The sequence below is a fragment of the Pieris napi genome, chromosome 16, assembly GCF_905475465.1.
Source record: "Pieris napi chromosome 16, ilPieNapi1.2, whole genome shotgun sequence".
Classification (NCBI taxonomy): Eukaryota; Metazoa; Arthropoda; class Insecta; order Lepidoptera; family Pieridae; genus Pieris; species Pieris napi.
Window position 1 is genome coordinate 6,352,777 of NC_062249.1, and position 24,947 is coordinate 6,377,723.

General features: G+C 31.4%; 1 protein-coding gene and 1 long non-coding RNA gene across 4 annotated transcripts in view; both read left to right on the top strand.

Moving 5' to 3' along the window:
• Window positions 1–24,947, top strand: part of LOC125057032 — a 162,340-nt gene that overhangs the window by 73,544 nt on the left and 63,849 nt on the right. Inside the window, exon 1 of one of the 3 annotated variants that reach the window (XM_047660454.1) lies at window positions 1,731–2,137. The exons of the other annotated variants lie outside the window; for them this stretch is intronic. Within the exon in view, the coding sequence (XP_047516410.1) occupies window positions 2,116–2,137 (22 nt within the window). The 5' untranslated portion in view covers window positions 1,731–2,115. Of the gene's footprint in view, window positions 1–1,730; window positions 2,138–24,947 lie in introns of those variants that run through there. 3 annotated transcript variants of the gene reach the window in all.
• On the top strand, window positions 3,577–8,912 carry LOC125057036. The gene is made up of 2 exons (XR_007118158.1): window positions 3,577–3,987; window positions 7,146–8,912. It is a non-coding gene; the product is annotated as an uncharacterized LOC125057036 (long non-coding RNA).

Consider the following 24,947-nt stretch of genomic DNA (forward strand, 5'->3'; position numbering starts at 1 on the left):
GGCACTGCGAGTTACAACTTCGATCAACGCCATCTATGGGTCCGTTGGATCAACGCAAGCTTACTTGAGCTTGGTAAAACGTTAATACTGATTGGCACATTACAGGCTTCCTCAATATCTCATAAGAATTAATTAGGAACTTTCTGAGCCCCGAATGAGGGAAGTCCATTAAAACTGAAGTGTCTCGTTCGTTTCACTAATCATTTCATTATATCTTTGCTATCAAGTAATTTTATTTTTTTGGACGTCAGACATACGTAACGAGGAAAATAATAAATTCATATGTCATGATAATGGTTCGTTCACATTGTTTTCGTGTGATTCAATATTTCTATTTAGTAGGTGATCAAAATACAGACACTATAATTAAATCTGAGGACTGTGGTTTCTTTAACGAGAGCAGTGTTGGCCTAGTGGCTTCAGCGTGCGACTCTCATATATGAGGTCGTAGGTTTGATCAACGGCTTTGCACCAATGGACTTTCTTTCTATGTGCGCATTTAACATTTTGCTCGAACGGTGAAGGAAAACATCTTGAGGAAACCGATATGTCTTAGACGGCGTGTGTTACTGGAGGCTGATCACCTACTTGCCTATTATATTTAAAAATGATCATGAAACAAATTCAGCAATCAAAGGCCAAGACCTAAAGAGGAGGTAGCGCCACTGATTTTATTTTATTATCTAACTACATAAACAAAAGATAAGTTTTACTCTACTGAGCTACCTAGTATTTAATAAAATTTATTAATTAAAATATAGAGTTAGCTTCAAAAAATAATTTGAGCGCCTGGTTGCATTTTTACAAAAAGCTGGGTTAAATTGATTATCTGAGATCTAATAACCTATATAATTGATCCATACATCAATCGTAACAAACGTATTTATACAAATTTAAACCCTATTGCTACAGGGTAGAACCTTAATTTTCTTGAAAGGAACTCTTGTTCTTGTTACATGGAATTTTCGCCTGAATCCCAGGCGCTCAGGAGTGTAAATTCTGTAGAAGTTGTATAAAACGTGGTATATCTACATCTATCCTGTCACGCGGATAAATATCTTAAGAGTAGCCCTATACGTGCCTACTCTGTCGTACTGCAATAAGGTGACGTCCACAGGGAGTAGTTTTAAAAATAGAATTCATTAAATACTCAATTTTCTTATTTTTCGTCCGGTATCTGTGACTTTACATTCGGTTTCCTGTTCAAGCCAGATTAAAATATATAGTGCGAAACTTTAAATACTAACGGTTGTATAATATGATCGGGATTTAATATTAAATCATAGAATTTTTAAAAGCTGTTCTATGCTTGACCTCATTGATACTAAAAAATAAATATGATGTTTTGTTTTATTGTTAACCGTTACAGTAATAACCTGTTGAATTGACACTATTGTTATTACTTTCGTTCTTTGATAGAGGCATGCCTGAATGTGAACTCAAGCCCAAACAAAACAAAAAAACCATTAACGAATAAAACAAAACAAGTTATAGATAAAACATAAATATTGTCCCAAATACAAACTAGCAATCTACTCAATTGCCTGCAAAATAGCAGAAAAATTCTCTGACATTTGCCGGCACAGTAAAAACAATTCGTCACACAATTGTGCCAGATCATAAAAACATCGTGAAAACGTTATCAAAGGATAACCGCAGCTTAACAATATACGCATACGGTAGAACTCAGTGCGCATGCTCGAAATTCACTCATTCTGGACTATTTGTTTTGTCGTTACACTATCAAAAAGCTTTGGATTGCTCGCAAAGTAGCATCTTCCGATATCTACCGGATATCGTACACTACTTAAGAGCATGTTCGAAAAAAGAACGCGTCGTGGTTGGTCGTAATCAATCAGTGATCTGTCAAACACCGTTTCGCGCCTTTGCGCTTGACGTCCAGTGACTTAAAAGTTCGTGGTGAAGTACATAAACTCTAGAAGTGTGAAGTGGAAGGATAATATTATTGGGCGTTTTACTGCCGATTTATCTGCAATACGGCAGACCGCAGAATCGTTCGCGCGGAAAATCTTAGTGCGAGCTACTTCCTCGTACGCGTACGTAGTGTGTGAACTTGGGACTTGAACCGTTAATTACTTCCTGAAGTGGTCCACAATGAATATAACAAGTACTGACGGTAGGTTTTTCTCTTAATACTGCAGATTGCTGTCGAATAAAAGCTGAAGTTATAATCAATAATTTAATCTCGATTGTAATGCTTAACCATTTTGAATTTTATTTGTATGGCAATAGAGTTTACTTTCAAACGTTGTGATAAAGACTTTTGGCATTTTGTGCTGTTTTAAAATATTGTTGTATCAATCATGATAGGTTGTTGAACTCCTTATTATAGCTAAATTTCTTTAAAATTCATATTTTGCCAAATGTGTAAAAACTATTTTTGTTAGTAAAAATAACTATTGCTGAAAAATATGTAAGAAAATTTATTAATTACACTTATTTTATTTATAGATAATAACGCCAACCTTAATGCCCCCTTACTTAAGTAAGAACTTAAGGGGGTAATAGGGATATGCCATTAGGCATAGCTTAGAGATATTCTTTGATTACTTTATATTTGAGAATTGAAATCTACCTTACTTACTAAATAAATAGTTTAATTTATTTTTATATAAAATATTAGCTCGACACGCCCTTAGCATAGGAAGAGGCTGCACAATTCTGGCGCAGCGACATGCTGATCGCGTAGCAGTTTTGTGTAGCATCGAAAAGGCGTAACCTGTGCTCGTAGACGAATTCGTAGCCCAAAAAATGAGAACAGCGATTCTTCCCTTTGCATTGAGAAAATTCATAGATCATTTTTCAGTTTGCATGTTATGTTATGTAACTGTATACGTTTTAGGTAAACTAACTAAATTCGCGGTAGACCATAATTTAATTTATTTATATCATATCCGCGTATTCAGAACTCTTTCTAATCTTGCTCCAATATTGAACACTGATTCTGACAAAAATCATTTGACAGGAGTCAGGTTAAATTTCAACTTTCGATATACTGGACATAAATTAAAAAGGGAATCCGTACTATACGATAACCTATTATATTAATCATTGGTATAATCTTTCATCAAGTTACTACAATAATTCTACATTTTACAACAAGAATATCAAAGTATTTGCTTATGATTTCAAGGTAAAAAGTGTTGGTTACAACGTTTATTCAAAATCACTTGTTTTTTAAATTGATCCGTCAAGTAACAATTCAATAATGTTAATGAGATTCTACAATCAAGGCTAATGAAGTGATTGCTATAAGAGTCAGGTAAACATTAATTAAGCATTGATTGTACTGTGTACTTTGACCCGTTTGCCAAGTATTTCTGATGACATTGTGATGACAATAGTACTCTATGAAAAAGAAAGCTATTTATTATTATTACTAACTACTAGAGCAGAAGTATCTATACAAATATTTATCAAAGCACTCTGATACCTTAATCAGGTATAGTCGTTAATATTTAACTTAAATTATAAAGAATATTATCGGATATAAGAGGCCTGGCTGCCTGCGTAACCCGCAACCCTCACGTACTTATTAAATTATAATATAGTGTTAGCTTTTATTATTTATTTAATAATATTCTAAATAATTTATGAAACATATTCTTTTGCTACAAGTGCGCATGTGCAATAATTACTCATTTGACTCGTTCGGTTATTTACGAATTGTTACGAATTGACTCGAATAACTGCCCGAAGTGGGAAGGTCGAGTCAGAGTGGGGACTAAAGGATAAAACAGCTTGTAGCACATGCGCACAGGCAATTCCTTTGTTCAAGTTGGTGTTTATACATTTTACGTAGGGTCAGTGTGTGAAATATAGTAAATCAAGTCATCATTGGAGTGTTTAATTTCCTACCCTAAGAACCAGATCAACTAGCCCTAACAAATCAGAAGAGCGGGATGCCATCGAGGTAAACTGATATGGTATATCATATCCTTGGTGTAAAGGATTAACGCCCACGAGGTATGCGATTTTTTTTCCTTTCTACATTTTGTAACCTAAAGATGTAGGTACTCTTTTTTTTTTTTTTATTTTTATTACACCTTTGAAGGTAAATTAGTTACATTTGTTATGAAACCTAGCTTACGATTATGAAGTTTTGTATTTTTACTAACGGAAGACTGTGCTATTGCGTAGGAAGTGTGGGACTGTGCTGTTTTAGGTTATCTAAATTTTTTACCAACTATAACCCGTCGGCCCTGTCTTGTCGTCTTATATCGATGAAAATCAAAACTTCCCAGCTGAAGTCCTTCATACCTACCTAACATAAATGGAAGAAAATGAATCCTATACGAGTGTTCGAAATACATAATTTTATAATATTTGATGAGGGTGATCCCAAATATTTTTACTCGGCCGATCCTCATATGTTTTTATTAGTCTTTGTTGAGATTTACTCGAGTTACGTTAGATGTATATATAGTTTTTGATAATTATAATTGATAATATGTAGTTACGTCCACTAATTAGAATTTTATAGTGAGTGTTTAGTGCGTGTTTAAGAAACGTTCTGGTAGGGAGACATTATGGCGAGGTATGTACTCGGGATTTTGCTATGAGTTATGCATCGACGGCCACCGAACCTGTCCTGTAAAACATATAACGATATTTATTTTAAAGCTGTTACATTACATATTTTTATAATACTTACCGTCGGTTTAGTTGAAATAAATTGAATCATTATTATAAGATACTAGCAGACCGGCCAAGCGCGTTGCTGTGGCTAAGGTTTTTCTTATATTACATAGTAGTAAACTATTCAAGGGAGACGGTAGGAGAACACTAGTCATGGGGACCACCATGCTTTATTGGTTGTTATGCCGTTGAATTGTAGCTTATGTGAAACGTTGGTACTTTCAACACAGCGCCATCTGTTAGAATTGTGACTGTTCAATAATAAACAAATATTTTGCAATAAAATAATATAAATTGAAATGTAAGCTATCCTATCTTTTAAGTTAGATCAAACTGCACACGGTGTGCAAAATATTTGATATCGGTTCGGTAGTCAGGAGTCGATAGTGGACAAACAACGTGACACGTAATTTATATATTAAGATTTACGACAGATTACACAAGTAATTAGTTTAATTTTGTCTCATATTTAAAAAATTTTTTTTTTTAGAGGTTATTTGGTGAGTTGAATATTTTAATAAAGTTTTATTTTTACAGACTACTTTATTATAAATGTTTTACCATTTTTTTTTTTAATTATTAGGCAACTTGAATATTAAAATAAGATACATTTAATTAATTTATTATTTTTAGATGTTCCAAGCTGATTTAATATTATAATAAGTTTCTTACAGAACTAATTTATTTTAATTTTACCATTTTTTTTAGAGGTTCTTTGGTGAGTTGAATATTTTAATAAAGTTTTATTTTTACAGACTACTTTATTATAAATGTTTTACCATTTTTGAAATTATTAGGCAACTTGAATATTATAATAAGATACATTTAATTAATTTATTATTTTTAGAAGTTCCAAGCCGATTTAATACTATAATAAGTTTCTTACAGAACTAATTTATTTTTTTTATAATAATAATTTTACCATTTTTTTTAGAGGTTCTTTGGTGAGTTGAATATTTTAATAAAGTTTTATTTTTACAGACTACTTTATTATAAATGTTTTACCATTTTTGAAATTATTTGGCAAGTTGAATATTATAATAAGTTACATTTAATTAATTTATTATTTTTAGAAGTTTCAAGTCTGTTTAATATTATAATATTTTTACAGAACTAATTATTTCAATTTTTTTTTTTTTTTTATATATATTTTATACCATTTTTAGAAATTATTTAGTGACTGTTATTATAATAAGGTTTTTACATATATAATTTATACTTTAAAATAATTATTCATTTTTAGAAGTTCAGTAAGTTTAATATTAAGGTATTTACAAAAGTAATAAATTTTACAATAATTTTCGCCATTTATCGTAGAAGGTTAGTTTAATATCATATTATGACTTTGTTATACGAAAATTCAATTGAAGCGTATTGTTTGAAGTATATTTTATTGGTAATTAAAGCTTAAATGTTTTATATATATAATCAATACAAACAATTTTTTTTTTTTATTACTACGTTGAATAATATTCTAAACTATCTTAAATATATGTATTAATAAAAAAATTATTTGATTTTATAGAGTGTCTTTGTTACTTAGAATCGACGCCAATCCTTATAGATTAAGATGGCTGGAGTAATAATGTACAATGTTTTTCTTTTGTGTAACGATTGTTTCCAGTATGACTAGACCCAATAAGAATCCAGGGTTTTAGTCCTGAGTTACGAAGTCGTTTTAGGGACGAGGCATATAGAAGTCGAACCTTATGGTTGTTTCCGTGGCGAGACAATTAGTAGATCGTTAGTCCAAACATAGAAGATATTTCTTAAAATCGATTGGACAAATGTAGCGTTACTTCAAAGAAAGATTCAGAACAAATTTGATGTCTAGAATCTCAAGAGGAAACGAAAATGTTTTGAGTGTCAAATGATGAGTTTAACATTGATTGTTTTTCAGTTTCATAGGTATTGAAGTAGTAATAAAATGCTTCGGTCTATTTTTTCTTACCTCTACCTTTCGTTTATACCGCAGGTATTAATAGTTATGAATTTGATGTTGATTGCTTAATGCGATATTGTGATAATGGCAGCCGACATTGGCGCCATTTGGCGCTTTGACATGGTGAAATGAATTTAATAAGAATGATAACAGTAAAAGCGCTATTACTGTTGAATAGTCGTTAATTTGTTAATATATTCATGATTAACGTTAATAAGGAAATGGAATGAAACTATAGATAATTATTTGTTGAGGGATTCTTCAAATAATTTTTAGGGATTGGTTTTAAAACTTGTACAGAAATTAAGATAAAGCTAAGCGACAATTATATTACCCGTAATACGGCCTTACAGAGTATCAAACTGGGAACGGAAAAATAAAAAACCAGAACTGAAGGACTGGTAATTTGTGCACTGTCCTAGGCTGTGCATTTTGCCCGTTAAAATAGAATTGATTTTGCTTTGATTTTTCTAGATCTTAACATGAGAACAACAAACGAGCCCTCTACCGCGAATCGATAATAATCAATTGGATAATATTTCAGTCATGGGTGTTGTATTACACAGGGCCTCGCATCAGGGTACTATTAGAAAGCTGATGGTATTTCTGGTTTTAAGTGAGAGCAAGGGTAGCAAAGATGAAAAAGATGACCTGGTAAGATGACTCTATAGGACAACGACACAGTAAGACTGTATATTATGAGGTATTAATATTATTATATTTTTTTTGCTGCTTAGAGATTTAAAATATATAAGAAGCAAGCATTCGCAAGTTTAGGTTTTAAGGAGGAATTAGTAATCCTCCCGTAGTCAATTTTACATGCACCATGTTAAATGGGAGCATTCAAAGTTGGCATTGCTGATAAAGAAGTTTGATTTACTTCAAATGAGTAAGACTCTGCTGAATGTTAACATACTGCAGAGCCTAGTCTTTCATGACATTTCTTTTGCGGTAATTGACTTTGGGTATATTACAAAGGGTTGCTTTTTGATACAGCATCAAACAGACATAAGTCTCAATTTCATTAACAAATCTGAAACTTCGATGTCACGTCATGTCGACAATTTAACTTGCTTGCTAAGGCTGTTGTTCTTTTTGTGTACTGTGGCTATGTGCTTAGAAATTCAAAATTACATATGACCTTTTAACATATTATGTATTCCCTACAAACCAATCAATACTTGGTTAGTTTTTTTTTATTTTATTTTTGTTATTGGTCTTAATAATGGATATGAAATACTTTCATTATGTCTGATGATAAAATATCTTAAAACAGAATTGATTAAGTGTTGTAATGAAATTTAATAATGTAAGAAAATTATTGTATCATCTTGATCGGTTACCAATGAGGTTGTATTTGACAAAGTAATGTCAAATTATTTGATAAAGTAATTTCACATTTAATTCATCTCCAGAAGTGATAGTATCCTAATAAAAGTGATGGCTTAATATAATAAGTAAGTTTTGAGTGCGTTGAAATATGTTGATGAAAAATAATACTCTAAAGAAGTAGGGTTGTAGTAGTAATAGTTCAAGTATTTGTTGTGCTTTCGATAAGTATTTTTTCTGAAGTCTGCACGAAAATCTGCAGCGTTTTTGTCAAAGAAAAGAGGGAGAGAGCGATTGAGACTTGAACACCGATGGTGTTTTTAATACATATCAATATCATTATTATTTTATTATGGGAAAAAATTACCATTTTTTTTTTGTTGGTTTGGACCTTTTGCTAAGACCCAGTTGGCTATTTTACAAAATGTGGACATTAGTTAGCAATTATGATAGTAATTTCTTATATTATTGAACTAATTTAACTAATTGTAGCTCTGGTTTTTAATTAGCCTTGGTATCATTTAATAATATAGAAAGACTGGGAAAATTAAATTATGGGATTTGGTCAGCTTAATTACTCAATAATTAATTTACAAAGAAGTTTCACTTTTGACATGTGTACCTTGTACTTACGCACTATTTATTCGTATAATTGACATAGACTAGAATATTTATTTATTTATTTAGTTAATAAGCTTACGACATCACACACAGTACTAAATCTACTAATTATTTTACAAAATCTTACATCTTAAATGTGTGACAATTAATGTAAACATAAGTTTTACAAAAAATATATAAATTATAAAGTACAATTAAAACATATACGAATATCAATTTCACATGATAAATTCACTATTGTGAATATAAAGAGATCATAATGGACTTAGTTTGGTAAAACTTTATTGTGATCTTAAAAGATCACAGTAGTTTCAGTTATGTAGGACTTTATTGTGAATATAAAGATATCTCAAAGGATTTAGTTATGTAAACTATATTGTGAATATTAAGAGATCACAATAGATATAGTTATATAAACTTTATTGTGAATATGGGTAGTTTACATAACTAAATCTAATATCACAATGCATTTAGTTATGTAAACTTTATTTTGAAAATAAAAATATCACAATAGATATAGTTATATAAACTTTATTGTGAATATTAAGAGATCACAATAGATATAGTTATATAAACTTTATTGTGAATATTAAGAGATCACAATATATATAGTAATGTAAACTTTATTGTAAATATAAAGAGATCACAATAGATTTAGTCATATAAACTTTATTGTGAATATTAAGAGATCACAATGCATTTAGTTATGTTAACTTTATTTTAAATATAAAGATATAAAACAGATTTAGTTATGTTAACTTTATTGTGAATTTTAAAGATCACAATGCATAAAAAGATCACAATACATTTAGTTACGTAAACTTTATTTTAAATGTAAAGAGATAAAACAGATTTACTTATGTAAACTTTATTGTGAATTTAATGAGATCACAATACATTTAGTTACATAAACTTTATTTTAAATGTAAAGAGATAAAACTGATTTACTTATGTAAACTTTATTGTGAATTTAATGAGATCACAATACATTTAGTTACGTAAACTTTATTTTAAATGTAAATAGATAAAACAGATTTACTTATGTAAACTTTATTGTGAATTTAATGAGATCACAATGCATTTAGTTATGTTAACTTTATTGTGAATTTTAAAGATCACAATGCATAAAAAGATCACAATACATTTAGTTACGTAAACTTTATTTTAAATGTAAAGAGATAAAACAGATTTACTTATGTAAACTTTATTGTGAATTTAATGAGATCACAATGCATTTAGTTATGTATACTTTATTTTAAATGTAAAGAGATAAAACTGATTTACTTATGTAAACTTTATTGTGAATTTAATGAGATCACAATACATTTAGTTACGTAAACTTTATTTTAAATGTAAATAGATAAAACAGATTTACTTATGTAAACTTTATTGTGAATTTAATGAGATCACAATGCATTTAGTTATGTAAACTTTATTGTGAATATAAAGAGATCATAATACATTTAGTAATATAAACTTTATTTTAAATGCAAAGAGATAAAACAGATTTACTTATGTAAACTTTATTGTGAATTTAAAAAGATCACAATGCATTTAGTTATGTTAACTTTATTTTAAATGTAAAGAGATAAAACAGATTTATTTATGTAAACTTTATTGTGAATAAAAAGAGATCACAAAACAGATTCAGTTATGTAAACTTTATGGTGAATTTAAAGAGACCACAATGCATTTAGTGATGTGAACTTTAATGTAAAATATATTGTAAATATAAAGAGATCTCAAAAGATTTAGTCATGTAAACTATATTGTGAACATAAAAAGATCTCAAAAGATTTAGTTATGTATGTATGTAAGACTATTGTGAATGTAAAGAGGTCACAGTAGATTTGGATGTGTCCGACTATTGTGAATGTAAAGAGGTCACAGTAGATTGGATATATAAGTAATAAGACTATTGTGAATGTGAAGAGGTCACAGTAGATTTTAGATATTATGTAAGACTATTGTGAATGTAAAGAGGTCACAGTAGACTATTGTGAATATGAAGAGGTCACAGTAGATATGATATGATAAGACTATTGTTAATTATTGATGACTTGATATTTTAAAAGAGTACCGAGAGTTTTTTACGCCGGCTTTTTCTCTCGGCCTACACCCCATGTCTTCTTTGCCGATGAATAGGGATTTCTACCGATACATATTTAATGACGTGAAATAGGTGATACCTGTATCTTTTATTCCATTATAAATAAACATAAATTAAATTTAGGTTCAATTTAACTAAAGAGATGTAATTCAAGAATGAAAGTTAAAAGATACATAGAATTAATTTTGTTTCTGTTTTGAGTTGTAATTTACAAAGCATTGTTTTTGTTTTTCTTTTTTTTGCGAGACGCAAACATTGTCAGGAAAGGCCGACTGTTAGCTTTTATTATTTATTTAATAATATTCTAAATAATTTATGAAACATATTCTTTTGCTACAAGTGCGCATGTGCAATAATTACTCATTTGACTCGTTCGGTTATTTACGAATTGTTACGAATTGACTCGAATAACTGCCCGAAGTGGGAAGGTCGAGTCAGAGTGGGGACTAAAGGATAAAACAGCTTGTAGCACATGCGCACAGGCAATTCCTTTGTTCAAGTTGGTGTTTATACATTTTACGTAGGGTCAGTGTGTGAAATATAGTAAATCAAGTCATCATTGGAGTGTTTAATTTCCTACCCTAAGAACCAGATCAACTAGCCCTAACAATAGGTATTAGAAGTTGTTAATCAATAAAGATGGGAACATTAAGAATCTTGATGTTGTTATAAGGCTTTACGGACAGCAAAAAAGGTAGAAAGATGTGCACAAACTCTAGTATCCGGGTCCATGATTGGCTTGACGACAAAACGGGATATCTTCATATGAAATGCTACAAAGATCAAAGGCGCGAATAGTTAAGCGAGTATCGTTTCTGGACATCAGTAAATTCAAGTACCTTAGAAGTACTATAACGGATACGAATAAACGGGAAGAGGAAATTGATATCCGGAATCCAAAATACGGAGGGTATTTTAAGGGGAGTTGTAGTGTAGGGAGTTGTAGTCATTCACAAGGTTCTTACGTCGAAACTATTAACCAAGTGTACCAAACTCAGGATCTACAAAACATTTACCATCCTATTAAATAGGTGTGTGACTTGGACGCTGACGATCAAATAAGAGTTCGTTATTGGTAGCCGAAAGCAAAATACTGAGGCAAATTCTTGGCCTAAACTGAAAAGAAAGAGGTTTGTGGATCAGAATAAATGAGGAGATTGAGGAGAAGGTTCCCCAACCCAAAATCACGGGAGAATCCAATAGACTCCGCTGGACTGCCAACCTAGAGAGAATGGGAGAGAATGATCAGAGTGTCAAGAAAGCCCTTACGCAAGTGAATCCCTAGTGGCCGATTAACAAGCAGCAGTGCAAGAACATTGTAGGTGGTGTTCTCTTGTCTCGCAGGCCAAGACTCACTTTCTGTCGTACAATATAATGCCCGTACACCAATACTACCTACGGACAACTACTATCGAAAATACTACCTGTCGAAATAAAAATGGCCTCATTTAAATGAATTAAATATCTTAAGTTTATTTCTGTATTATTAATTGACTTAGGTCTAGTTGTATGTTCTGCTTGAGATTGCGAAGTCACGGGTTCAAATCCCAGATGGAACCGATAATAAAAATACGATTTTATAAAAATTTATTAATGGTGTCTTGGATGTTGGTGGTGTATGAAATTCTCGTACATATACCGATTCCTGACATTTATTATTATTGTCCGGTATATTAGAATTGCGTAATAGCATGCAAGTACACTTGTGTCATTGTGCATGCGCACTATAATATTTCCTATGTACATCGCCAGTGTTAAAAGAAGTTAGCCGCCGTGGCTTAATCAAGAATTTTATAAGAAGCAATATTATATGTTTTACTGAAGTTTTATGAAACTTCTAAGAACTTCTGTGCTGGTATTCACAAGCAACGCGGTATCATCTACCTACGTGAAAAGAAACTCATATTATCCATTCTTACGCTTACTGAATATAGCGAAATACATTAAAGAAAGATATATATAGTTAGAAATATCTATATATATAGAAAGTTTATATAATATCTGACTCAAGAAATATATATTTAGAGTCATAGGTTTTGCTTACAGTTTTTGGTAAAACATGAATCTGTCTGATTTTCGTGTCGGCATAGCAACGTAATAAATATCGACTTTGCAGTCGGAAGGACGAATTCAAGAACCAATGCATTTCATTTTCCATCCGCATTCCATCTGCATAGTGTTCACACAGCAATGGACACTTAACGGAATTAAATTGTCGCCTTTATGTTATGTAAGCTCTCATGTAATTTGATTGTTTCGACTCGGTAATCTTATTTGCGTTCATAATGTAAATATTTAGCTGCATCTGCTTTTTGTGTGAAGTCCATTTACGTAATTAAATGAAAAAATTACAAAGGCCTTGGCTCTCGCGACTCGTCGGTAGAAAAGAACTAAAATAACGAAATATAATACATAATACAAAACTAAATAAGCTTATTTTCGTATTTGTCCCTTTTTTTCGTCGTAATCATGGTTCATACCACATCGTCTGTACGCTGTCAAAGTATCAGGGAAATTATTATTTAGCTGACGGTCTACTGTGCATTGCAACGAGGACAAGAAACATATTTAAATATATAAATTAAATTATATAGCTCATCATTTTACGCCGTTAGAACACTGGCCATGTCCTAACATAGCTTTTGTTTACAAAAAAATATCTATGGATGGAAATAAATATTATAAACATTTATCATTTTATTTAACAAGAAAATTGTCAGCTTGTAAACGCGGTCTGTGATGTTTGATACATAGTCAGAAGGGTCTGTCGACTGTCGTAAAACATCTCTTAAAGTAGAATTGGATTCTGAAACTTAGGTCGTTCCAAGCACAGAATCCTTTACGTGTTACATGGATTTATTTTAAAACCTATTGCATTGCAATAAAATTGTATACATTTTAGAAATAAGGTTTCAAATAGGGTTTAGATGCAAATACAGTATTTATTAAAGTTTGCAAAAATAATGAATTCTGTATTTGCCATCAAAGCGTTACGTAAGATGGATGAATTAAAACGAACTGCACTATCAGCTATTTCAAATCACGCAAAATAAAATGAAAAACAATTGAATTATATCCAGTCTGTATCAATATTTTCCTAGTTTTACGTTATTTTTGAAAATTATTTTTTAATTACTAATATATTTTTTGTGTGAAACAGTTTTACCTGCCATATCATATACTCCCACGACATAGGAGTTACAAGTTTTAAAAAAATAATTAATTAGTTAGAAAAGTAATTAATAATTAATTTATTGAGGTAGGTCTTGTTTAATAGTTAGTGTAACATAACTTGTTAAACCTGTACTAGTAGTACAATAGAATAACAGTAAAATATCAATAAATATCTTATTTAACTAACTAACTAACTAAATTACTAACATAGTAGTTAGTATAATGGTAGAATAACCAGAAGAAATTCTATTACGAACTCTTTCAATTGTCGAAGGTCAGGTCTTAAGGCTAAAAGCCGATTAAAAAAAACCTAAGCCAACAAAGTCATGCTTCTGAAATCACAATGCCTTGGAAAAATCAACCCAGTCAAGGTCGTAGACTTTGACCCAGATGATCACTGTATAATTTAGCGGTCTCAACGAGGTGTAGCTTCAAGTGTAGACACTTGATTTTTAATAACTGGTTCATCTACATCACACATTATGGCTTTTTTGAACTGAAATGAGGCCCTGAAGGGAGATTCGTAGCAGTATTAATAATTGTAGTATTCTTTGGAATATGCTTAGTAATTTAATCGCCTTTTATTAATATAATAAATAGCTAAATGACGCATTTATTTATGAAAGTTTCGTGCAGCTGTATGTATGTATTCCTTTCAGATATTATGGTGAGATTCCTGTCATGTATTTATTATTCAGTTGTACTTTACTATATCTAAATATAACTTTCCCAAACTACAAAACTTCTTTTCGTACTATAATTATCAACTTTAGTCGCTTCTTTCTGTATAAACTCTTTACGCATTACAAAGTTGATAAAAATATCAACCACTCATAAAAAATACAAAGTGATTATGAAGAGCACTTAGAATGAGGAAAGAAATCCAGAAAATATGAGGTGGAATCGTTTGCTGACCTGTTTCCTGGCCATCAATATTTGATGATCCGACCCTTGTTTACTTGTTACGTCACGGTTACGTCACATCCGGAGTATTAGCGAGATTTCTTCAAGACTCTCGAATTAACGGGAAGTCGTTTAAATTTGCTTTTTTATTATATAAGTAAGACATCCTATTTGTATCATGATTAAATGATATACTAATGAAATTATATAGCACCAATAAACTTCTTAAAAATCAACTGACTCACAATTCCGCTGATCCGCTCGAAACAAGTTTTCTATTAACATAAACTATTTTACCTTTACTAGTTGTAAAATCTATATTATTTCTTGATATTGCTAGTATCAAATCACATCTATGCAATGGACTCTCTGTCTTTGTTTGCATTTAACACTACTGCTCGTACGGTGATGGAAAGAGATCGTCAGGAAACCGGCATGCACCAACGGTCTACGCACGTCACGCACGGAGGAAAAAATCATGAAACAGATATTTAAGACCCCGACTTGGGGGTTAGCACTTTTTGTATATTTTTTTTATTTTATTTTTTTGCTTATTTATAAAAGCTATGTATTATGTCTTAAACTCTTCTTTGATCCTTGTATGTCTTAAACTCTTCTTGAAGGCGAATGTCCTGGATACCATTTCCAGTGATACAAAATTTGTTTTGAATGCCTAACAGACACAGAAGGTTGTATCGCCTTGCCTAAAAACTATCAATAAACTAGGACTGAGTCCGCCGTGTTAAAACAAAATGAATACAAGTTTGATCTCTTACAATTTCATAACAGATATACTTAGTTCGACTTATATTAATCTTGTCATTGCACAAATTGCTTATTAAGAACCAGCTCTTAGGGTGATTACATGTACCCAAATTAAGTGTTGATCGCTCGATTTACTTTTTCGATCTAATACTTTAATCGAAAATCACCGATGTAAAGTTAAAATATATAGAAATAGTTCTTGGCTTACAAATACAGCAACCAAATTTTAAGTGGATAATTTTTAAATTTTACGTTCTTTTAGTCTTTACGCACAGTCAGGGTTAGAGTTGCCTAGAAAAGATCGCTTGTTAGCGATAAGGCCGTCCGTTTCGTCCTAAATAATTTATGTTAGCTAATTATATATGTAATATGCAACATAGTGTTAATAATTAAATATGTTCCACAAAAATACATAATACCATAATATCTGACCATACATTTATTTAACAATAGCTAACTAGTCTACTTAGAGGTTGAGTAGAATTAATGCTGCAAACTGTTTGCGCAACATCATCAGGCTGCATCTTCACAAATTTACCGTTCATTACTATTAGGCATCATCATACTACCTACGAGTGCAGAAATTTTCGGAGCAGAGAGGTCTGTAGTGTAGCCTGCGAAGTGTCCAGGACACTTCTGTGCTTCTGAAAGGCTGGCTTAGTTAGCCAGGACTTTATGCACAACGGACCGAGTGCGAGTCTAAGTGCTGAGTCCACCAACCATACCATACTACCTACGAGTATGCCTCGTATAGGTTATAAATGTTACGCGGAGAAGCGAACCCATGACTTTTGTTATACGCCGTGCGCATATACACAGTGCCTCTACGAAAACTAATTATTATTAAAAATATAGGTCTAAGCAAGGAAATGATTTTGTTATAAAGAAAACTTGGAAAATGCTGAAAGATTACACAAAGTGAAATTATTGCGATTGTTGCGGGCTTAGTTGCCAGTTCATTGGATATTAAGGAAACTTCTGATATTTAGAAAGTTTTTATCTTCTTATTACGAATCTTCTGTTAAAAATGAGGTCATGTGTTCAAACTCTATTTATACACCAATGGATTTCACTATGTGCACAAATACTCTTATTTATGAGCAAGGTGAAGGGAAATTTCATGAAGAACCGGCCAATCTTGTAATAATTAAAATTAAATAGATATCTAACGCTAAAATTAACTTAAAGTGTTTAGTTCCTGTGGCAGTAAAATTAGAAGCATCTAATGTATATTTCTTTTTTTTGACGTTGATAAGTGTACATTGTGTTACCTACATGAATTAATGATTTTTGTTTGTGCCAATCCTACAAACTATGTATGACATAATTTTCAAGATTTACACCTAAGTTTGATTGAAAAAAATAATTACAATAATATATTAATTAGACACGAAAGTCCAAAACTATAAGTAAAAACCTTATAACTTTTATAAGTTGTTTATACAATGTAACTTTCTTAATAATCTTTTCATCTTAAACCTCATAAAACTAAATTAATACTAATTTGAGTAGTAGTTGTTCACATAATGACATTAAAGTGTTATTATGTATAGTTAGTTACACTCCTAGTTATTTAAAGCAAAATTTTATGTTCCGCTCTGGTGGTAGTTTCGACTTGCGTTCCATAGACAATCTAATTCTTGAAACTCGTATTCATAAAACTGAATTCTATCACTCCTCCTTTACTGTGTAACGTATCCTGCTATGGAATTCTCTACCAATAGATATTAGACGAGCTCAGTCTTTAAATTTATTTAAAAAGCTTATTTTTGATCATTCTCTTTCTGCCTCGTTATGAGCTCTACTTATATAAATTAATTATTCTGACTCAGTTAACCTTTTTCATTTTTGTTTAAATATATTTGTTAATTTTTCTTTAGATTTTTATTTTTTTTATTTTAGTTTTAGTTACGTGCAATTTGAAGTTTTTTTTTTGGTTAATTATTTATGCACTTTTTGTACTCTACTCCCTGTGGGTGTTTCTTTGTTATTGTACCACATTAGGGTTGCCTGGAAGAAATCGCTTGTTAGCGATAAGGCCGCCCGTTGCCTTATAACTTATTTTTTTATAGTACAAACCTTAATTTCAAGCTTTCCTCACCTCATTTTTAGATGTGGCTTCATTTATATATTCATATGTATTATAAACAAGATAAGGACTGATGAAACTCCATAAAAAGCGAAATTTAAGATCCCCACTACACAGGTGCACTAAATCTCTCGAACAATCTTATGTACTGTCGTAACTTTACCCCATTTTGATTGTTTCTGTCTCCTTTATTTTCTTTATGTACATTCCTGTATGCCAAGGAGATATATAAGAGATAATACGAGTTATATATTTTGTGTACAATATAAGTATGCAAATTTTGACGGCTCATTGGTCTAGTGGTTGTACCAACGAAAGGACTAAAAAAAGGACAACACTAAACGAGAATTTATTATCAACGAGAATCAAGTTTCTAAGAAAAAACCAGTGGCAGTACTAACATTTTCGTCGGGGCCTGAACTTTCTGTTTCTGTTTCTTGATCATTATTTTTCTATATTAGAAAAATAGGCAAGTAGGTGATCAGCGTTCTGAGATTGACACGCGCCCTAGACTTTTTGATTCTAATTGCGTTAACTTCACAATGTTTTCCTTCACCGAACGAGGGAGTTAAATGCGCATATATACAAGGTCTATTGGTGTACTGCACCTAGAGATCGAACCTACGACCTGAGGTATAAAAGCCACACGATGAGGCCACTAGGCCAACACTAATTTCAAAGATTTGAAATATTGTATAATTTGGGGAGTTGTGTCATTGTTTTATTATTAAGATTTGCTAATAATTCCAATTTTTGTTCCAGGTAAGTCTACGATGTCATTCATTTAGAGTATGTTCTAAAAGTGGCATTAAATTAATATATTTAAATCGAATAGTAATTATACAGCTTATGTAAGAATGTAAAAATAAGGGCATAATTAAAAACATGGAAAGGTAACATTCGCATTTTTGCTTCAACGAATCGCTAGTCGATTAAAATATTTCTACGAAAGCTATTTAAAAACCATTAGGCAATAAAAATAAACTTTCATACGAAATCATCATTCAATAATTTCTTTCACGGAAATAATTTGCTTTTAATCGTTTTTAAAAGTTCAATGGCGCACATGATAGTTATTCGATTTGTATCGATTCGATAATTCCTGAATTGCTAATCGCATAATCATAACACATACAGATGTCTATTAACGGTCAACGAGTACTGAAGCCATTAAATCAAAGTTTAACTCATCTTATCAAAATCTCAGATGATTTCCTGGATTATTATTTTATTAGAAAACCTAGTTGACAATTATAAGGTTATTTAATATAAGGGTGATTTACTTAATATTCATTTACTATATGAATTACTTAACATATTATAAGAGATAGATAATACATAGTTAAAAAGTATACATATACGTAAGACATTATTTCCCTTCTTAGTAATACACTCATAATAATATTGTGAAAAACAGGGAACGTAATAATGTAATTATTTTTTTCATTTGTCATGACAGATGTGACATTTCCTTCGTATCTAAATTTTGTTTGTTTTGTAATGGTCCAAGATCCCAGGGCCGCCAGACGTCACGTATTTTCTGACGGATGAAATGTGGACGATTGGGTAGTGTTAGTATGTACTATGATCGTATGCCTACCTGCTAGCTTGGTCAAACGGCCAATTTCCAGGTATCAGGTAATCAAGGTACACAAAAACATTACTTACTTCACGTAAATTCTCATGGCTGATTTTTATATATGTTTTCGAGTGTATAGTTAGATATAAATTGTCAATACTCCCAGACACTTTCCGTCGGCCATATTGCTTAACAGACGCTTTAAGGGTCTCAAAATAATTAGTCAACTTCACGTAAATTCTGACGCTCCATTTTTATATATGTTCATCCGACAACTATTATAAAAGCTTTGACAAGAAGACAGACCGATCCAAGGGGCCAATCGTCCCCTAAACTAAATTTTAATATCTCTATGAGTGGGAGAGCATTATCTACGCGCATGAGACTGAGCGAGACCGACTGCGCTGTTATAGCCATGAAAATTACTTGAAAAATTATTATTATTCAAAAAGGGCAAGCAAAAGCCTTTTAATATTTTGAAGAAAAATGAAGAGTACCAACAAGCATTTCACCCTTTTGGTACGTTGGATTTTGTTGGTGATGTAGATGAAGAAGAACGTGTATTCAACATAATACAAAAATTTATCTGAGATGTTCACAACGTTCCTGGAATAATTGATGTAGATGCTGCCAGACTACAGTTGTTTATCATTTACATACATGGTATCTGATATTAATGAAGAATTCAATCGAAAGAATTTAAGAAACTTCGATGCCAGTAACTTACCACCTTGTAAAAGTGAGCTTTGGCAACAGTTTCGACGGGCTAGCTTTGGAACAATGCAAGTATGAAGATGATAAATATTTTCAACCCCGAAAACAATGGCTGGACACTACAAGATGGTAAATATGATTTTCATTGGTTCGATGGAGATCAATTACCGGGTTTTGTCAGTGAGTCGCTGGAAGAACAATCAGGTAAATTATTTTCGTTTCTCATATTATTTGTATCTTTTTAGTTTTTTCAGACCTTCATTGTTCAACTTGTTTTTTACAGAGGAAGAAAATAAGGATAATGCTGATGATGACGATCACGATTTAGATATTCAATTTCAAGATTGATATTTGATGATGATGATAATGAAGATTAAAAGCCACTGTTAAGAAATATTGAAGAATTAATATTTTTCCACTTTGTTTCCAAATTTCCAATAAATAATTAATTAAAAAAATTGCTGCTATTTAAATATAAGTGGTATTTTAAAAAAATATTTTTTAGTTCTAATTAATAAATTGACAAAAAAAAAATGTCGGCTAACTTTAGTATTATTTATTATGTGTCAATTTTTTTCTTATTTTTGTTGCTATAATTTACTTGTCAACAAAAGTTCTAAAAATTATAAAATATCTGTTCAAGTAATTTTCATGGCTTTAACAGCGCAGTCGGTCTCACTCAGTCTCATGCGCGTAGATAATGCTCTCCCACTCATAGAGATATTAAAATTTAGTTTAGGGGATGATTGGCCCCTTGGATCGGTCTGTCTTCTTGTCAAAGCTTTTATAATAGTTGTCGGATGAACATATATAAAAATGGAGCGTCAGAATTTACGTGAAGTTGACTAATTATTTTGAGACCCTTAAAGCGTCTGTTAAGCAATATGGCCGACGGAAAGTGTCTGGGAGTATTGACAATTTATATCTAACTATACACTCGAAAACATATATAAAAATCAGCCATGAGAATTTACGTGAAGTAAGTAATGTTTTTGTGTACCTTGATTACCTGATACCTGGAAATTGGCCGTTTGACCAAGCTAGCAGGTAGGCATACGATCATAGTACATACTAACACTACCCAATCGTCCACATTTCATCCGTCAGAAAATACGTGACGTCTGGCGGCCCTGGGATCTTGCTCTATAATACATGTATGCCATAAGATATTAGAAACATTTTGCCATATTAAATATTTCATATACATTGTATAATGTATATGTTATATATAATCGGCACATCCACACTTCACAAAGTGTTGTAAACACATTATTTAAATAAATATAACACTAAAATAAATTTAAACAGTTGGTATCTTGCAGCAATCGCACAAACTATTTTGTTTTTTAAACAGATTTAGTAAAAAGTCTTAGATGTGATTGTATGGCAAAGATTTACGCCTAACTTTAATTTTAAAAAATATATCGAAAACGAAAACTTTTTCTCTTAAATCTAAATTAGAATTATAAAATTGTAGTATAGTTTTGAATGCGTTATTCACATTTTCTCCCTATACACTAAATATAGTTTTCTTAGATGTGCCTTTATATAACGGTGATTTATCGGCAACGTTAGATGCTTAAAGACAGAGGCAAACGCATAAATGTGTCTGCCCCATGGCCTATTCAAGGGGCCATACTTTTCACAAATATATTTCTTGAATTCAATTAGAACAAGGAACATATTTATTACCGTAAACAACAAACTCGACAATTTTTTTTTTAAATACTTAATTAATTATTAAAATACACTTTAACTATATTTAAGCTAATATAGTATGTACTCGTACTTAACTATAGTCACGTGTAGACTTGTGACAGACTATTAACTCGATAGAATCTCATTTGTATGCGTATTGCCACAGACCAAAGACGTCCAATTTCTACTTGATATTACCCAGATATCTTGATTTATTGCTCAATATTATCACTTATACGTTTATAATGGACCTTAGGCTGTAATAAACCAAATACTCTAACCATTCTAGATTCCTATATCTACTAGTACTACCCGTTATTGCTTCGACTCGTTTTTTGCATACACGCATTAATTTATATGAATGTTGGCCTAGTAGTTTCAGCGTGCTACTCTCATGCCTGTCGTTGTTTCTGTCTATATTAACACTTTTACTGGTGAAAAAACTCTTGTCAAATACAGGTTTGGTTTAATTAAGACTATTCAAAGATATTCTGCACTATTTTTAAGTTTGAGCCTAGGAATTCCATGTGAATAGAATTAACACTGAATTACCTCCTTGATACAACAATCAGAGTGTTGTTCCGCAAGAAATGCCTTATTAATTAACAATTCAAAACAGCGTAGGTTGCGTGCTGTATACAATATCATAATATTTTCTTTTCCCGAACCCTGCTTAATCCCGTTGACCTAAAAACACAGAAGTGCGAGTATGACATAATTTACAATTGCATAGGCAAGAAGAAATTATTTTTATGTCTTATTTCAACTGATTACGTTTAATACAAATTAATAATTTAATTGGCACTTCAATTGTGGGTCTCGGGATCAGATTTCTGCAACTGTTTTATTGGTTTTATAGATAAGGTCTGGCGTGATGTCTGCTAACTTTTAGTTGTAAGACATGCCAATATCATGTTTTATTGAAGCGAAACGTAGATAAAAACCGTTGGCAGAGCTTAAACGCATATAACCATAGAGACCAAGTGATACTCGAAATATAAATTAAATACAGTTTGGAAAATGTATTCTTGTAATTTGCTAAATATTATGTAGTTTTAGTTGGTATTGGTTATTCCGGTTACTTTTATCGGTTTTGTATAGGAGACCATGAGCTGCCGCGCAATCTTTACATATTTTAAACAACTTAAACTTACACGTACATATTTTGTATAGTTTTATTCTTTTTTGCGTTATCATGATGTAAATTAAGTGTTATATTGTATAATTTATTTATTTTTCTTAGGAGAATGACTCCATAAAAACAACTATCATCCGTCAAGATTAAATGTACTATTAAAATAACATACACTTCACGAAGTAATCTAGATATTTGTACCTTTGATCGAGAACAAACTCAACATTACACAATTTTACATATTATTTCGAATTTTTCATTCGCATCTCCCCTACTATTGCTTCTCATATAACGTGACATAAAAACATATGCATGAGGTGTGTGAGACTATTGCAGATACTTTAAGAAGTGCCTATTTAAAATTAGTAGTTTGCATTATTATTTATTCCATTCTTTGTTCCTTAATGGATTAAATTATTACATTATTTACGTGTTTTTAATGCTTTCACATAACAACTATATTATAATATTTTGAAATAGCACAGAGGCCTCAAAAATTTGGAATCGTACCATAACAATAATCTTTAATAGTGTAGCCTCAGTACCGAGCGCCATAGCATATAAATTTCTGAGCTTATTAGCGTGCTACATCAAATCTCGATAGCATCTCACTGGAGAACAGATGTTAGGGCTTCTCTCACGGAACAGAAACAGTTATTTATTGAAAGTCATGAATACAAAGCAGAGCGACTGGTACTTTTTACTTTCTTTTTTGTTTTATTGTTTGTTTGTTTATGCTTTGCACGGGGAAAAGAATTTCTTTATTGAATAGAGTTTTCAAAGTCGAACATAATTTCTGGGAGAAAATTTGGAGAAAAGTAAGCTTTTACGGAGTTTGTCAGATTGATTTTCCTGTTTCATTGTATATTGGAAAACCATTTTCCCGGATCTTTTGAATATTTGAAACTATATGTGGTTATAGAAATAACTGAGATTATAATGTGCAGCTAGATAAGATTGAACAGTGTTTTCCTACTGATTAGGCACTCGCCTCACAAACCTACACTACAATCCGCGATCCCGTCGTTTTTGTGTGCAATTTCGTTATAGTTCAATATTCTTAGCGCGCATTGAAGTAGCTAGTCACAGAGTACTGAGAGCGATGGTCATCCATTCAAACCCTGGTCAGCCAAGGTGTATAGTCACCAATGAGATTTCTCTCAGTTAAAAACAATCTAGTAAGACGGTGACTTAAAAACAAAATTGTGTGTCTTGTAAAATGCACGTTCTTTAAAAACTTTTTCACGATACTTCTTATATTATGTGTCAAAGAAATAAAAATAAATTGAAAGTATAGTGACCTGTCAATTACGAAGCAACGTTAACAGATTAATAATAAAACAACCAATTTGAGAAGCTTTTAAAGTTTTACTTTGTGAGTTTGACGTGAGATATATTCAGTCGTAAATACTAGCGTCAAATATTCCTGTGATCAATTTTATTATGCACATAAATATAGCCTATGTCAGGAATGAGAGAGAAAGCTTTCATAATACGTTTCAGAGATTAGTTATTTATTTTAAAAAATATGAAAATTTATGTGGCGGTGGAAAACAAGGTGTCGTTGATTTTAAGTTTGTACAAGTAGGTAAATATAAAATAAAAGAAACAAATAAAGAAAGAAAGATGTAGATTACCTTTTATAGTTTGATCTTTTTTGTTTGTTAGTTTTTAATGTAGTGATTCTGGTAAGAAGTTAAATTTAGAATCATATAGTTAAGTGTTATTTATCCGTATTTATTGTACCTAACTAGTTGTGACCAACAAAGTCAGATTATGTTGTGTTGTATGTTTATACACAGTATATACCTACACAATTTTCTAATGAATTATTAACGATTAACTGCGACCTCATCTTCTCTCTGCATCTTCTTCCGCAGCTCCGGGATGAGTTGTAGGGATTAATTTCCTCCAGCTATGTTTCATCATCGGACGTCGAGGCAGAATACGAAATTCCACCTCTATTCTATTCTATCCTATCCTATCCTATCCTATTCTATTCTATCCTATCCTATCCTATCATATCATATCCTATCCTATCCTTTCCTATCCTATCCTATCCTATCCTATCCTATCCTATCCTATCCTATCCTATCCTATCCTATCCTATCCTATCCTATCCTATCCTATCCTATCCTATCCTATCCTATCCTATCCTATCCTATCCTATCCTATCCTATCCTATCCTATCCTATCCTATCCTATCCTATCCTATCCTATCCTATCCTA